Source organism: Canis lupus, chromosome 7 (genome assembly GCF_011100685.1).
Source record: "Canis lupus familiaris isolate Mischka breed German Shepherd chromosome 7, alternate assembly UU_Cfam_GSD_1.0, whole genome shotgun sequence".
In the NCBI taxonomy this organism is placed as follows: Eukaryota; Metazoa; Chordata; class Mammalia; order Carnivora; family Canidae; genus Canis; species Canis lupus.
In genome coordinates this window covers 12,148,995-12,164,735 of record NC_049228.1, presented here as the reverse complement: position 1 = coordinate 12,164,735, position 15,741 = coordinate 12,148,995, and the positions used below count along the sequence as shown (strand labels likewise).

Genomic DNA, 15,741 nt, shown 5'->3' with positions numbered 1-15,741 from the left:
ACAGTACATGCACCAACGTTTACCGCCCCTGACAGTGTGAAGGGCACCTTCTAAACTGCTGAGCGGTGTGCTCTTTGGCTCATGAGCCTGGCCTGGGACACCAGGGCTTCGACATCACCTGTGCTAGTACTCAGTAGTTTGGGGCAAGTCAAAGGCTTTTAGGTCCTGATTTTTTTCTCATCTTCTAAAGAAGGTCAGAAATAAATAAAACCATCTTGGAGGTTTGAACTCATAGAGAGGATTGGAGGGCACCCGCACGGGGCGGGGGCGGGGGTACAGTGTGAATGACAACCTGTACCACTTAAAGATGCAAGTACGGCAGAAGATGGAACGGCGTCTGTCAGTAATTCCAATGCTGCCCAGAAAGTGAAGTTTAAAAATAATGCAACCTGGGGGGTACCATCTGACTCTTGGTTTCATCTCAGGGTAGGGAGATCGAGCCAGGCGTTGAGCTCTGCACTTAGCGTGGAGTCTCCTTGAGATTTTCTCTCATCCTCTCCCTCTGCCCCTCCCTCCATTCAAAAAAAAAATATATATATATTTATGATATATATATATATATATATATATATATATATATATATAGTGCAACCCAGCAAGGAGTGACATAATCTTGGATAAAATATTACTGGATGCGACCAGTGTCTACACCACCTTGTTGATGTACTGTACTGAGTGATCCTTCTGCCTCTTTTTTTTTTTTTTTTTTTAAGATTTTATTTATTTGTTCATGAGGGGGAGAGAGAGAGAGAGAGAGAGAGGCAGAGGGAGGAGCAGGCTCCACACAGGGAGCCCGACATGGGACTCGATTCCGGGTCTCCAGGACCAATCCCTGGGCGGAAGGTACTAAACTGCTAAGCCACCCTGCTGAGCCCCCCTGGCTGCCCCCTTCTGCCTCTTTGTAATGACTTCAATACCCCCTTCCATTGCCATATTACTTCCCTGCTTCCCATAGAGGTCAGGGATTTTGCTGTTTCCCAACCATCAGGAGCCAGTGCGTTGTGTTAGATAAGCCAAAGTTCTTTTAAAAATTGTGAAGCCACTGAATTAAAACCCCACAAGACAGAACCCTTAAAAAATGTGTTTGAGGCGGGGAATAACCCCAAGGTTAAATCAGAGCACTGTCTTAGGCCCCTAGCCACTGAAGCCGGCCTTCCACCTGCGGCAATGCCGACGGCTCGCCACGAGGGGCGCTCTGCTCCTGCCAGGGCGCTGCGCTGCGCTGGAGGCCCCCCCACCCACCCACCCACTGCGATGCACCCCTGGGAGCTGATATTCCAGAATATACATATAATCACGCTGCAGAGTCCTCCTCTGCTCCTTGTCGGCGAGCGGCAGTCACCACACTACTCCCACGGAATTGAGACTGTTCCAGAAATGCTCCTGTTGGAGCTAAACAGACTGCCTTGCAGCTTTCATGACAGCGCTCGGATTCCAAGAAGCAGACTGGAGAATGTGTGGGAGAAAAACACATCTTGCGGCTGAGGCATAAATAAAAATCCCGAGTTTGCACATCTCAATAGTTTAAAAAGGAGCTCACTGATTTAGCGGAGTGTATTCTCTGGCCTAAAGTAACCCCCTTCCATTCCCGCCCCAAGGTCTGCCTGAAGGGATCCTGACTCTGACTTTGCATTTTGCAATAAAAGAGAAATGAGATGGATGGTCCCGGCCCTGCTGCATTTTACACTGAGGGAGAAAGGACGGAAGAGGCCGCTAAGGAAACAACTGTGAAGTGACTTGTAAGCAAGTGCTAAGTGATGTGGACCCTGAAGGAATGCCCAGGGGATGGAAAGTAAAGATGGGCAAAGCCAGAGAGGGGACTTTGAAGGTTCTTTCCAAAAACAAGTACGTTTGGAAATAGATAATGGGTGGGTAGAGGCCGCCTCATGAAAATGTCCTGAAGCAGCCCTTCATTGAGGTTTGTTTTTGCAGGGGGAGAGGTCACAGAAGCTCTTTGAGAATTTGATTGAAGCTATTAATTCTCCCAACAACCCACCTTCTCCCCAACCACCCAAAGCAACAGAAAATTTTGTGCAATTTCAAGGGCTCTGAGCCACTTAGAGCCCATCCTCGGATACCGAACGGCCTCTGAAACTAGAGTTAAGATGAGATACAAAAGATGAGAAAACTATCACAAAAATATCTTTATTAGCTCTAGACCATACCAAAAAGCAAGCCTTAGGTGGCCCATCCTGCACAGAGGCAAGCAGTAAAGTTAATACGAAACCACAGCTTATTTTTAGCCTCATGGTAACATCCCAAGGGAGAGAAAAAGCAAAATTGGGCTCTCGAGAGCTGAGGAAGAACTCTAGTGGGATTTCATGAAAGGCCTCATTCACCCTACCAGTCACCAAGTCCACAAGCCACAAACAAGAGACAGAAAGAAGAGGCTACCTTTTAGGTGTTGGCAATTTGTTGTGTAATTTCTAGAGTCCCATGGTTCTCAAATTGTGGTCTGTAGACTTCTGGGATCCCAGGGACTCTTTCAGGCAGTCAGTGGGGTCAAAGCTATTTCCAAAATAACACCACTATCTTGACATTGGCACTGCAGCAGGTGTAAGGTGTAAGGAAGCCTGGAGGGTAAAACTTCTAGAGCCTTGATAGAAATTGAGGTACGTGTCCCTGTATTCTTGACTTCCACAGGCTCTGAGCAAATGGGGTAAAGGCCAGTTTTACTTGAGAATGTCCCTGATGAAGCAGTAACAAATAGTAATTGTGTTAACTCTTGACCCTTGGGTACGTCTCTCTTGACACGCTGTGATAAAATGGGAAGAATGCATCAAGTGTTTCTTCTGCATCCTGAGGCATGATGGTCTCTCAGGGAAAAGAGAGAGCCATCATGTGTGTGCTCTCTTGAGCTTTACAATTTCTCAGCTGATGAGATTGGCAGGGATATTAACAATTGTGGGGCTTATATTTATATGGTTTGATGAAATACAGCAACTTGGACAATTTCTAGATAATCCAGTAAACCAATGTTTTTCAAATGACACGTGTATATTTAAAAAATCACGCATGGCTAAGAAAGTCATTCAAAGTGCAAGACAGACCAAGGCACTTCAACGTAACAGAGTCCTTTATAAGCTCACTGATAGGGCTTCAGATTGCACATTGTCTACTCTTCAAGACAAATTCACTTTAACCATGTTTTAGTGCTAAATCAAAATATATTCACAATGAACTGAGAAGGCCATTAAAATATGCCTCTCTTTCTGATTACCGATCTACTTGAGGCTGGATTTTCTCCACATATTTCAACCAAAACTACATAACACCACAGACGGAATTCAGAAGCGTACTTGAGAATCCAGCTGTGCTCTGGAAATCCAAACATTAAAGAGATTTGTAAAACTGTGGAACATCACAACTATTCTCACTAATTCTTTTTTTTCTGTAAAATAGTTCTCATACAAATACATTATGCTGGCAGCGATAGCTGTTGCCATTTTAAATTAAGTACTTTATAATTTTAATTTCAAATATGGTAAATATTGATAAACATAGCCCATATGAACAAAAGCTCTTTGGAGTTCTCAATTTTTAGGAGTATAGAGGAATCCTTAAGACCAAAAATATATGCTTGGGGATCCTTGGGTGGCTCAGGGGTTTAGCGCCTGTCTTCGGCCCAGGGCATGATCCTAGAGTCCTGGGATCAAGTCCCACATCGGGCTCTGGGCATGGAGCCTGCTTCTCCTTCTGCCTGTGTCTCTGCCTCTCTCTCTCTCTCTCTCTGTGTGTCTCTCATGAATAAATAAATAAAATCTTTAAAAAAAAAAAAAGACCAAAAATATAAAAACTGATCTTAGTAGGTCTATGAAAAAAGACATTAGGGGCAGCCTGGGTGGCTCAGCAGTTTAGTGCCGCCTTCAGCCCAGGGCATGATCCTGGAAACCCGGGATTGAGTCCCACGTCTGGCTCCCTGCATGGAGCCTACTTCTCCCTCTGCCTGGGTCTCTGCCTCTCTCTCTGTGTGTGTCTCTCATGAATAAATAAAATCTTAAAGAAAAAAGACATTATTCCTATTTTTCAAGATAATGAGGGTCCAAAGGTGAAATAGCTAACCCAACATGGGCATTCAGCAAGTAGGTAGCAGAATCGTAATTCACATGTCGTGATGTACAAATTTCATCTTTATCATGCAAGAACGTCCTTCCTTGTGTTATTGTGACAGTTATTCAGGAGGATATACCACATAGAGCAGAAATCATCTACGTGTTTGGATAATCTAATAGTAATAACAAAACATAAGTAAAGGTGCTCTTGACTCTGGTCTGTTGATACAGTTCCAAGGACAGCCCATTTATGCCACTTTGTTCCAAAGAAATACTGGGGAGAACCCAGCATCATTCTTCAAAACGAGGTTTTGGGAGGGAGCGCCCCCACAAAGAGGGTTTCTCAACCAACTGTGTGACAAAGTAATTGGTTTCACTTAAAATGCACGGTAATGAAATAAGGAGTGTGTACTTGGTCGGTGCAAAGAAAGGTCTTCCCTGTCATTCGGCATAATACATCTACGTGCTCCTCAGGCAGATACTGGGCGAGTGCAAGCTGGATCATGTCCACTGGGAACTGGGTGATAGAATATTATAGCTCTCACAAACTACCTAAAAGCTCTGCCTGGCTCTGGGGCAGATTTTCCGGAGTGTACGCTCATTTGGGCAACTGCCTGGTCATATGTGTTCGTAACATACATCTTCCTGAGCCAGGTTGCCTTCAGAGCAGAGAGGGAGAACACCTAAACCAGGTACTGGTAGTGAAGAGCATACAAATCTACTCTGGTCTACTCTGGTATGAACAACGTTAGAGGAGGTGGGGCAGTGGCAGGATAGGAGCTGTTTCCACTATCCAGATACCTGCCTCAGTTTCTTCCATAGCTAGAGAGAGATGTTAAACTCTCTGTAAGCCTAATGGTTGCAACTCAAACTAAAATTTGCTGAGCTGGTACCTACATTGTGTGTGTGTGAGTGAAAGAGAGAGAGCGGGGGGGGGGGGGTGCTTGGGTGAGTAAGGAGGACACAGAGAGAGATTTTCTGAGTGTTTGACTATTGCTGACTGAGACATTCAGCCAGAGAGAAACTTCATATGGGATATCTATTTTCACCGTAGGAACATACAAGGTGTTTGGAATAAACTCTGTTCCTACAGAAGACACAGCCATAATAAACCTTTCATTTGCAATGTAATCTGATCTGAATTGTCCAGGAGGTTTGGGGAAAAGACTGCAAAAAGAAGAAAACAAAACTCCTCTCAGAGAAAGACTAATGAAGGTCACTGGAAGCAATAAACTGAAATAACCCAAAAGGAATGGAACTCAAGACAGTGAAGGGTGAATTGCTCCTAACCTTCTCACAGGGTCTCCACCTCAGCAGCTCATGCCCATCTGGGCCTGGGGAAGGACCCAGCAGCTCCCATTCAATTGGTCTGTGCTGGGATTTTTCGAAGACTCCCCAGGAGATTCTAACGAGCTTGCAGAAGGCAGAACCACCAGCCTCGGCCTATGGCAATCCTTTCGGGTGGAGTGTTGCTTGGGGTGCAGAATTTGCTGACTACTGTTGAAAAACTCTGCAATGCAGATTGTTTGCAAGGTAACTCATCTTAAGAATGAATGGCACACTCTGGATGTATGAGGTTATTGAGCTATCTTGATGATGGATGTTAAGGAGAGAATAAAGTGGCTGACACTGTATTTTCTAACAATGACAAGAAAGTGTTTCAGGAGCCAGGTACAAGTTTTGACAAAGAAGAAAGCTGAGGCTTTTTATTTCTCCCACCTCCTCCTGATTCCTGCTTCACAATCTAGGGTGAATATGAGGAGTTACTTCCCCGCCTCTCTAGCTCAAATCCTTGCCTCCTCCTGGTGCCTGCAGTGCTGTGATCCTAGGCAAAAGCATTAAGCCTTTTCCTCCACCGTAAAGACACGATTCCTACCTCACAGGTTGGTTACGAAAATTAAATGAGAAAATACAAGCCAGGTGTGCTCCTGTCAGGCTTTTCATTAGCCTCCACTCTTGTTTTTGTTTTCTTTCTTTTTTTTTTTTAAAGTGGTATCAACTCCTGAACTAACCACTGTATGAGTACCATCTCATTCAAGCTCCCATTTGCAGATTTATGCTTCTAAAGTCTTTGTTTTATGAGCAAATATCTACCCCGCTGTGAATGGAAGGGCTCTTTGAACTTAAGGAACAATTCGAGCCACAAAGGGAGGAGAGAAATGTTACAGAAAGGTGCAACTATTTGATTATCAGCGACTGGAGCAGCAAGTAGAAGACACGCTCCCGTCATTTTCTACCGGAGGAGACACACGCAGTGATTAATTTTCTTGCTTTTCAAATTTGGAAGCCATGAAGATCAACAAGTCGGAGATGTAATTAACAACTCCGGCTAGTTAATGCCTTGCCGCAGGTGCTGTGGGTCTGGATGAAAAGCATTTGATCCTATAAGCTCCCCCACTTTCTGCTACTGAAATGAATGCTTAGTGGGTTTCACCATGAAAGAAAGGGATACTGGCAATGGAGGGGGTTTGCAATAACAATTACTTTTAACTAACGGTGACAGAAGAAGTGACAAGTGTATGCTCTGTTGAACAGAGGCAGCCCCAGCCAAATGAAAAAGAGAAAAGGAAAAAAGCCCAGCGGCGCAATGTAACTTCACCGTGGGTTGAAATAAGACAATCAGAAACAAAGTTAGCCTCCCACCCAGAGAGAGTGGTTACACTAGAAAATTTTTATTTGAGAGAAATAAAAATTGGAGGAACTGTAGCAGAACCCTATTATAACCCTGGTCAGGGGACAAGGATAATACCAAGGCTATGGGGTTTTTTGTGTGTAATAGTGAAAAATGCTCCGCATATCACTTTAATCCACAATGTAACCGTGAAACGGACCCACGTGCAGCGGGGGGCTTCTTCCCAGAGCCCTGCTGAACCTTCCCCTTCGCACCGGGCTTTGTTCTGAGGCTTGTTAAAAGTTAGAGCCTGGGGCCTCTTGGGGAAACGGGAGATATTTAGGGCAGTAAGGTGGCAACTAATAGGTTTTCCCAACTGTTGGAATAGGAGCCACGATTTACAAGGAGGACACGGGGCTTGGTGGTCAGGCCAATAAATGGTTGGCCCTGCTATAAAATGTCACAGGGCATGAGGGGGTGATGTAGGTCAAAGGGCAGAAATGTTCAGCTCTAAGTTCTGGGGCTCTCCAGTGACTGTCTCATAGTACGGTACCGTGTACTTGAACCTTGCCGCGAGCAGATCTCAAGCATTCTCACCACACACACAAGTAAGTAGGGGAGGTGATGGGTTAATTATCCTGACCTTAGGAATCACTCCACAAGGTATATCAGATGGTCATGTTGTATACTTTAAATATATACAACTGTACTTGTCAATGATTCCTCAATAAAGCCAACAAAACCTTGTAAACATGACTCCACGCATCCCTGATTCACTAAAAGTCAGCCCAGGCAATGAAAAAAAAAAATGACACTGATTTAGGATCTGCTGTAAATGCAGGCTCTCGTGGAGATGAAATCTGCCTTTGTCTTATAAATTATATTCTTTAAAGATTTATTTATTTATTTATTTATTTATTTATTTATTTATTTATTTGAGACACAGGGGGAGAGAGAGAGAGAGAGACAGAGGCAGAGGCAGAGGCAGAGGGAGAAGCAGGCCCCATGCAGGGAGCCCAACGTGGGACTCGATCCCGGGTCTCCAGGATCAGGCCCTGGGCTGAAGGCGGCGCTAAACCGCTGAGCCACCCGGGCTGCCCTGCCTTTGTCTTAGAAAGAAAAAAAATTTATGAAGCTTATGGACAGAGGAGAGAAATATTCAGCCGAAGGAACAGAGAACATGAAATTGCTCTCTGCAGCCGCTGGATGATGCCTCCGTGCCAACCTCACCTTGCAGGCCTTGTAAAATCCCCAACAGTTCAACCTGCTCAAAGAAGGCATGTATGTACTTTCAAAACTCAGCACTTTCATTTGGAAACGTTTTCTATCTTAACTTCTGTGTGAGATCCGAATGACACTTTCTTGCTACTTTATACTTGTACTTCTCTGACGCCCACTGACTGGGAAATCAAAAGGAAGGAAAGGACTAACGCCTTTCTTTTTCATTTGCTCTCTCATAAAGGAACTGACGATAAATAACATCCACCGTTTCCTCCAGCGGTTCAATAAATGACAGATGCTATTGTTAGTTCTTTGTAATGAATTCCAATAACATTGGATTCCCTGATGACCTAACTTCTGCAACACCCAGGTGAGGAAATATCAAGGAAAGGGACAAAACCGAAGCCATAGAGATGTAGCTATTTAAAAACTTAAGCTGTTCCTAACAATACTGCTCACGTCAACACTCTGGCCACAGAGTAAGAAAGAAACATGTACAAATACCTTCAGAACCTATTGCTAAATGTCAGTTCCAGAACAGAGGTCAGGCCCTCTGCAGCCAAACAGGAGAATGAACACCTTGTCCAACAAACAGGTGACCTGCTCTGAATCCTGCTTATGAGAAAATGCACCTTTTAAAACTGCTTACAGAAGAATTTTAACAGGTGACCTTCTCTCATGCCTTTGGTTTTATCTTCCTATAGACAATAAAAAAATTGAAATGCCAGTTTGTTGAGGTGAATGACTCCATTGTGGACTATACCTTGAGAACTCATTATCAGCTACTGTTTCAACAGATTTAAGACATTTTTCTAAAAAAAAAAAAAAAAAGATATTTTTCTTTCAATCCTTATTGATTCCATTTGTATTTTTGAATTACAAAGACCATTTTTTTTTTTTATATGATAGGCACACAGTGAGAGAGGCAGAGACACAGGCAGAGGGAGAAGCAGGCTCCATGCACCGGGAGCCCGACGTGGGATTCGATCCCGGGTCTCCAGGATTGCGCCCTGGGCCAAAGGCAGGCGCCAAACCGCTGCGCCACCCAGGGATCCCAAAGACCATTTTTTGTACAATAAAACTTTATACATGAAGCAGGAAAAAAATATGTTAATCTACCTTAGCCAAGTAAGATATTCAAAAAGTATTATTTTTCTTTGTATAAAATATGATACCAGGCTCTGGAGGAATTATATTTTTATAAAAGTTGAGCTATTTGGGGACATGAGCCCTTACCTTCATGCAAACGGTGATAAATATAAATATCAGGGAAAGATTCAGCATCCAAATGGCCTGAATGACACAGAATTGAGAGCAGGAAGCTACTCCTAGGACTGAACTCTTTAGGGACACAGAAGTTTAGACAACTTACAGAGAAAGCTGTCTTACTCATCTTTGAATCCCCAGGGTTAGAACACAGTGCCTGGAATAGCAAGAGTGCTCAAAAAATGTAAACAGTAAACTAACTGTAAAATAAATATAAAATAGTAATGAAATAAAATGAAGAGATTTGTGGGCTGAAGTATATAAGAGGAGCTTCATAAAAAAAGATGCAGTTTGAGCTGGATCTCCCTGGAGAATGAACAGACGTAGGGAGGCACAAGAGAGGGAAGGGAATAATGCAGAGAAAAGCACTCATGATTACAAATGGGCAAAAGGATGAATGAAGACTGACCCAGCACCTTCATGGGATACTGGAAAGACCACCCAGGTTGTGTTTAGGGTGTGAGAGAGCAGGGTGGGATGATGCTGGTTAGTTTGGGAAGGACTTGGTATGGAGGACTGGAACACTCAAGATTTTGTCCTGAAGAAAACATGGCTCAGTGAAGGGTTCTGTGAGTATTTATATGGATTCATTTCTAAGAATGGGCAGAGTATGTAGATAGGTGAAGGGACCTGTCCAAAGAACCACTAGTAAAATAAGCTGCAGAAATGAGACTATTCATTTAATGATTATTTACTAAGGTAACCGAGAGATAGGTCTCAGGCTAAGAGCTGGGGTGACACAGATGAATGAGATTCCTGTACTCTGGACCAAGTGCACCCAAGGAAGTATTTTTACACGGTGCTATGGGAGCAAAGACAAAGGAGCTCCTCCAGCCTGCAGAAACCAGGGCAGGACAGACCTCCACCCGGAGAGTTAGTCAGGCAAAGAGGGACAGCAGGGGAGACTCAGCATGACACGTGTGTTTGCATGTGCTCGTGTATGTGTGTGTGTGAGATTGCAGGAGTGAAACTAACCCTGCAGAGCAAGCAGGCCTCAAACATCACTCCTGGTGCCTAGCCCTGGGGGCTCTCCAGCAGGCAGCCTTGACTCTACAGTGGAGTTCCATCAGGGCCATTCTCTGAAGATACATAGAAAGAGAAGGTGGAGGTGAGCTTCTTGTCCTGCTCTGAGTCTAGAAAATACTTAGTAATTGGGTGTTTTGAAAGGCCTGAATGTGTGTGGAAATGAATTAAATATTAAGGGAAATAAGGAGATTGTTTCTAAATTCTAAATTTGAGAACCTGCAAGTTTTTAAGGTAAAAAAAAAAAACCTTAAAGTTTTCCTTCAAGTGATATTTAGAAATATTTACTCAGGTGTTGTAAGTAGACTACCTTTCATTAACTTCCAAAACGGGCACCTGGGTGGCTGAGTGGCTGAGCGTCTGCCTTTGGCTCAGGTCATGATCCTGGGGTCCTGGGATCCAGTCCTGCATCAGGCTCCCCATGGAGAGCCTGCTTCTCCCTCTGCCTATGTCTGCCTCTCTCTGTGTCTCTCATGAATAAATAAATAAAATCTTAAATAAAAAAAAAAAGCCTACCCAAAGCTCTTGAAACACAATGTGAGGCTGTTACAATTTCATTAGACCTCAGTATTTGATCAAAGCTCGCCCTTGGTCTGCAGAAGTCAGGAACTAGGGTGCGTGGTTAGCTGAACTGTCTTTGTGACATACATGGATTTTCAGGTTTCAACTAAATAAAAGAAAGAAGAAGAAAATACTCAACCCCCAGACCTTACTGCCCTCAACAACAACAACAAAAATATCTGCCGAAACCTCACAAAGTTCAAGGCACCGTGGCTAAAATAAAGATGAAAAAACCCTGCCTAGAATATAAGCTCCATGGTGGTAGGGACTTTTGTTCCTTTTTCTTCACAGTTGTTCCCCAGGGACTTAGAACCCAGCGAGTGCTCTGTAGATATAAATATTTGTTGAATACATTAAAAATAGAATCCCTGATCTCAAGGAGTTTACCATCTGCTCATAATTAAATGTCTCTTACTGTTGAGGTTTGAAGGCCATGGGAGGCTATCGCTGTGAACAGATTTGTGCAACCGAGGGATGAGAGCTTTTTCAGGTGGTGCACAGGCAAGTGTTTCCTATATAAACATCACCGCGGTGAGGGAAGTCAACAAAGTGTGAGCCCAGGACCTGCATCCCTGAAGGGTCTTTCCTGGTACTCAGAGATTAGAGAGAAAGGGCTCCTTCTGTCCAAGGTCTTTTTCTTTTGCTACAAATTGCAATATAATTCCTTTCGAGTGCCAGGATACAAAATCCTTGAGATTTGTATTTGGCTTCCCTGAAACCCCGTATCATGATGGTCAGCCAGATTTTCTCTCTACCTCCCTCCCCCAGGATACGCCTATTTCCTGGTGTGAAATTCGCTTCTCTGCTGAGTTGCCTTGATTTCCCCACTTCTCTGCGGGGGCGGGGGGGGGGGGGGGTGGCACACACTCACCTGGGCGCTGACACCCTGGGGAATCACAGTGCACTTGCTGATGCGCACCAGTGTCAGCTATCATAGCAAGCACTCGTTTGGGATTCCGGGGACCATCACCTCGCCAAAGGTAAGCGTGTCCAAATTCTAGACCCCCTTCCCATGAAAGTGAACCGAATCTATTTTAATAACGGGCACGCGATGTTTCTACTAAGTCATCTGAAACCGTCCGCTTAGTGAACAAGAGTCCCCAGATTTTATGTTAATGAACTGGCACAACGAGCTCTGTGCTATTTTTAAACTTTTGACTGAAGAAGACTCTGAGACACAGCTGGATTTTGCAGCGAACGCGGGGACTAGAAAGAGAAGTTGTTTCCTGAACCCTCAAGACTTTTTGGTATTATTTTCCCACTAAATTGCATAATTCTGACCTTCAGAGAAGTCTGGAAGAGATCGGATTTCCTTCTGTTCTATTGTGCTGGTGTGAACGCCTTTGCAATTGAAAAGGAGGCCTCTGAGGGTGGTAGGAAGAGAGTCAGCAGAAGTTACACAGAGTGAGGTGCGTGGCTCCGGGACTGGTGAGAGCGCCCGTGCTAATGAGGCCAAGGTCACGGGTTCAATCCCTGAAAAGGCAGTGACTTCAGTCAATTCGCTGCCAGAGCACTGCACCCCTAAACTACCACAGATGTGCTAGGAATCCCAAGATGCGAGGTGGGGGATGTGGGTGGGAAAGGAGCGGCTGACAGTGAGGCTGACAATGTAAGTCCCCTGGAAGGGGATAGAAACCTCTAAGTCCCAGAACTGGACACTCTCTGGAGGGAAGGGGCCAGCACAGGGGGGGCCTCGCCCCTGGGACAGCTACAGAAAACCAAGGAGCTGCCAGGCTGAGCAGAAGAGGGCTCAAAGTCTGAATCTGGTCAAGTAGGACCATGGTGCCCTGTCGTAGGTCTAGTTCCCTGGTGATGATGGTGACACACATATTCAGAGACTTGGAGATAAACCCAGAGAGGGGCTGTCTGTGAGAGGAGCAGGAAATGGGAATGGGGAGTCAATCACAGAGGGGAAACTCTCCTAAATCCAACTGGCCTGACACGGAGCAGACGAAGCATGCCTGGAAGTGAGAAATAGGGTTACTCACTCTACATCTGAGGGCCCCCCCCCATAAAAAAGTGTGGATGTGGGTGTGGGGATAGGGAGTGACCTTAGTTATTAACGACTCCAACAATATACAGGACATTTATAATTATTGATTGCCTTCTCGGGAAACAAAGTGGCATAAAATTGTAATTATTTCATATTTTCCTTGTACTGACAAGAAAAAGAAAAGCGACATTAAGGCAAAAGAGGTAAGTCAAAAGCACCAAAACAAAGTAGATGAGGCACATACATGGCTGGCTCAGGTGGTAGAAGGTGTGACTCTTGATCTCAGAGCTGTGGGTTCCAGCCCCATGCTGGCTGTAGAGCTTACTTAAAAATAAAATCTTAAACACACACACACACCCCAAAATAAAGGAGAAACCTTCTTTGCCATGTAAGTTAAAACAGGCAACTCTGCTGCCTGAGTTCTCACCAACTTGGAGTTCTCCTGAACACCAGCTGCTGCCAAACTATAGCTTTGAGACCTGGATTTTTCCAAAGAAATTTAAGATATGTCTTAGTACTTCTTAGAGAACCTTCTGACTGATAGTGAGTGACCTGCTTGTCCTACAGGAATACCATCCAGGGCTCTCTGCTCCTCCCCGTTCGACAGACAGCTGCATCTTCTGGTGCAGGGCCAGCCACGTCCCCAAGACAGGATGATGAAGGTCGGAGTGAATGGATTTGACCAAATTGGGCACCTGGTCACCAGGGCTGCTTTTAACTCTGGCAAAGCTGATACTGTCACCATCAATGACCCCTTCATTGACCTCAGCTACACGGTGTACATGTTCCAGTATGATTCTACCCACAGCAAATTCCGTGGCACAGTCAAGGCTGAGAACAGGAAACTTGTCATCAACGGGAAGTCCGTCTCCAACTTCCAGGAGTGAGATCCCACCAACATCAAATGGGTTGATGCTGGTGCTGAGTATGTTGTGGAATCCACTGGGGTCTTCACCACCATGGAGAAGAGTGGGGCTCACTTGAAGGGCAGAGCCAAGAGGGTCATCATCTCTGCTCCTTCTGCTGATGCCCCTGTGTTTGTGATGGGCGTGAACCACGAGAAGTATGACAACTCCCTCAAGATTGTCAGCAATGCCTCCTGCACCACCAACTGCTTGGCTCCTCTGGCCAAAGTCATCCATGACCACTTTGGCATCGTGGAGGGCCTCATGACCACAGTCCATGCCATCGCTGCCACCCAGAAGACCGTGGACTGCCCCTCTGGGAAGCTGTGGTGTGACGGCCGAAGGGCTGCCCAGAACATCATCCCTGCTTCCACTGGCACCGCCAAGGCTGTGGGCAAGGTCATCCCTGAGCTGAACGGGAAGCTCACTGGCATGGCCTTCCGTGTCCCCACCCCCAGCGTGTCAGTTGTGGATCTGACCTGCCGCCTGGATAAAGCTGCCAAATATGACGACATCAAAAAGGTGGTGAAGCAGGCATCGGAGGGCCCCCTCAAGGGCATCCTGGGCTACACTGAGGACCAGGTTGTCTCCTGTGACTTCAACAGTGACACGCACTCTTCCATCTTCAACACCAAGGCTGGCATTGCCATCAATGACCACTTCGTCAAGTTCATTTCCTGGTATGACAATGTATTCAGCTACAGCAACAGGGCGGTGGACCTCATGGTCCACATGGCCTCCAAGGAGTAAGAGTCTCCTGGACCACCAGCCCCAGCAAGAACAAGAGGAAGAGAGAGGACCTCAGCTGCTGGGGAGTCCCTGCTGCAACTTAATCCTCCAACACACCGAGAGAATCTCCTGACCTCCAATTAACATCCCAGACCCCGAGGAAGGGGTGGGGCTTGGGGAGCCCTACTTTGTCATGTACCATCAATAAAGTATACTGTACCCCCCCCCCAAAAAAAGAAATACCATCCAGGAGCCTCCTATTATAGCTGCACCACAAATTTTACTTCCAAACCTAGCCAACTGAACTTTGCACAAAGTTCTGAAGAAAAATATGTTGAAGAAAAAGCAAAGAGGTTCTACTCTGATGCTCTCCTAGCAGAGGGCAGAGAAACAAACTCTTTACACGTAGGTATAAAGACTTGGGTAAAAAACTCATCTTGGCTCTAGCACAGTATTTTTAAATATTCCAAACCCACAAAAGGACCAAAATCTTGTGTTCTTTGTACATTTTATTATGTAATAATTGGGGCAGCCCGGGTGGCTCAGTGGTTTAGTGCTGCCTTCAGCCCAGGGCCTGATCCTGGAGACTTGGGATCGAGTCCCACATTGGGCTCTCTGAATGGAGCCTGCTTCTCTCCTCTGCCTGTGTCTCTGTCCCTCTCTCTCTCTCTCTCTCTCTCTCTCTCTCTGTATCTCATGAATAAATAAAATCTTTAAAAAAATTATATAATAATTGGTATATACAAAAAATATATATAGCTCTTGAGCAAATCCAAGGCACTGTAATGAAGACATCTCTGAACTCCTTCCTAATAGCCTAAGATACAGATTGAAGATAGCTCAATCCATGTATTTGTTCAACTTTTAGAAATAGTAGTTTGTTGTGTTAACGACTGGGGGAAGAGGATGCAAAAGAAAAGAGGTAACAAAAATAGCATTCACTCCAGGAGAAATCAGAGTTCAGTGAAATGAGTCCCAGTGTCCAGGGGTGAACAACACAGTAGCTTCAGGCCAAAATGGGTAGGGGAAAGTAGGGGAACCCACACTCAGGAATAGAAAGACATGGCTCAGGCCGTGAAGGGCACAGAGACTGGCCCTTTAGCACACACTCCATAAACATCTGACCAAAAATATGTGAGATTCAAGGAAACCACTTCATCTCTCCGACAGTTTTTTTCCTACGTGCAATGGGGTAAAGTTCCCTCTACAAGAGCCATCCTCAGGAGGATCAAAAGAAGAATGTATCTGGAAATGCTTTATGAGCTGCAAAGAGCAACATGATTTTAAGGAATGTCATTTTATGGGATCTTCAGTTATTTCTGATGGAGAGGATTTTGTGCAATTGCTTTTGGGAAGGAAAAGTATTAGATGGTGGTTTTA

At 45.0% G+C, this 15,741-nt stretch overlaps 2 protein-coding genes across 3 annotated transcripts in view; one reads left to right on the top strand and one right to left on the bottom strand.

Annotated features, from left to right (window-relative positions):
* Positions 1 to 15,741, bottom strand: part of SMYD2 (SET and MYND domain containing 2) — a 49,460-nt gene that overhangs the window by 28,516 nt on the left and 5,203 nt on the right. The gene's annotated exons all lie outside the window — the stretch shown is intronic.
* On the top strand, positions 11,613 to 14,916 carry LOC102151775 (glyceraldehyde-3-phosphate dehydrogenase-like). The gene is made up of 2 exons (XM_038542135.1): positions 11,613 to 11,714; positions 13,295 to 14,916. Exon 2 carries the CDS (start codon positions 13,687 to 13,689, stop codon positions 14,380 to 14,382), a length of 696 nt encoding a protein of 231 aa, XP_038398063.1. The 5' UTR covers positions 11,613 to 11,714; positions 13,295 to 13,686; the 3' UTR covers positions 14,383 to 14,916.

Coding starts and splice junctions, on each gene's coding strand:
- LOC102151775 (XM_038542135.1), top strand. CDS start 13,687: ATGGAGAAGAGTGGGGCTCACTTGAAGGGCAGAGCCAAGAGGGTCATC.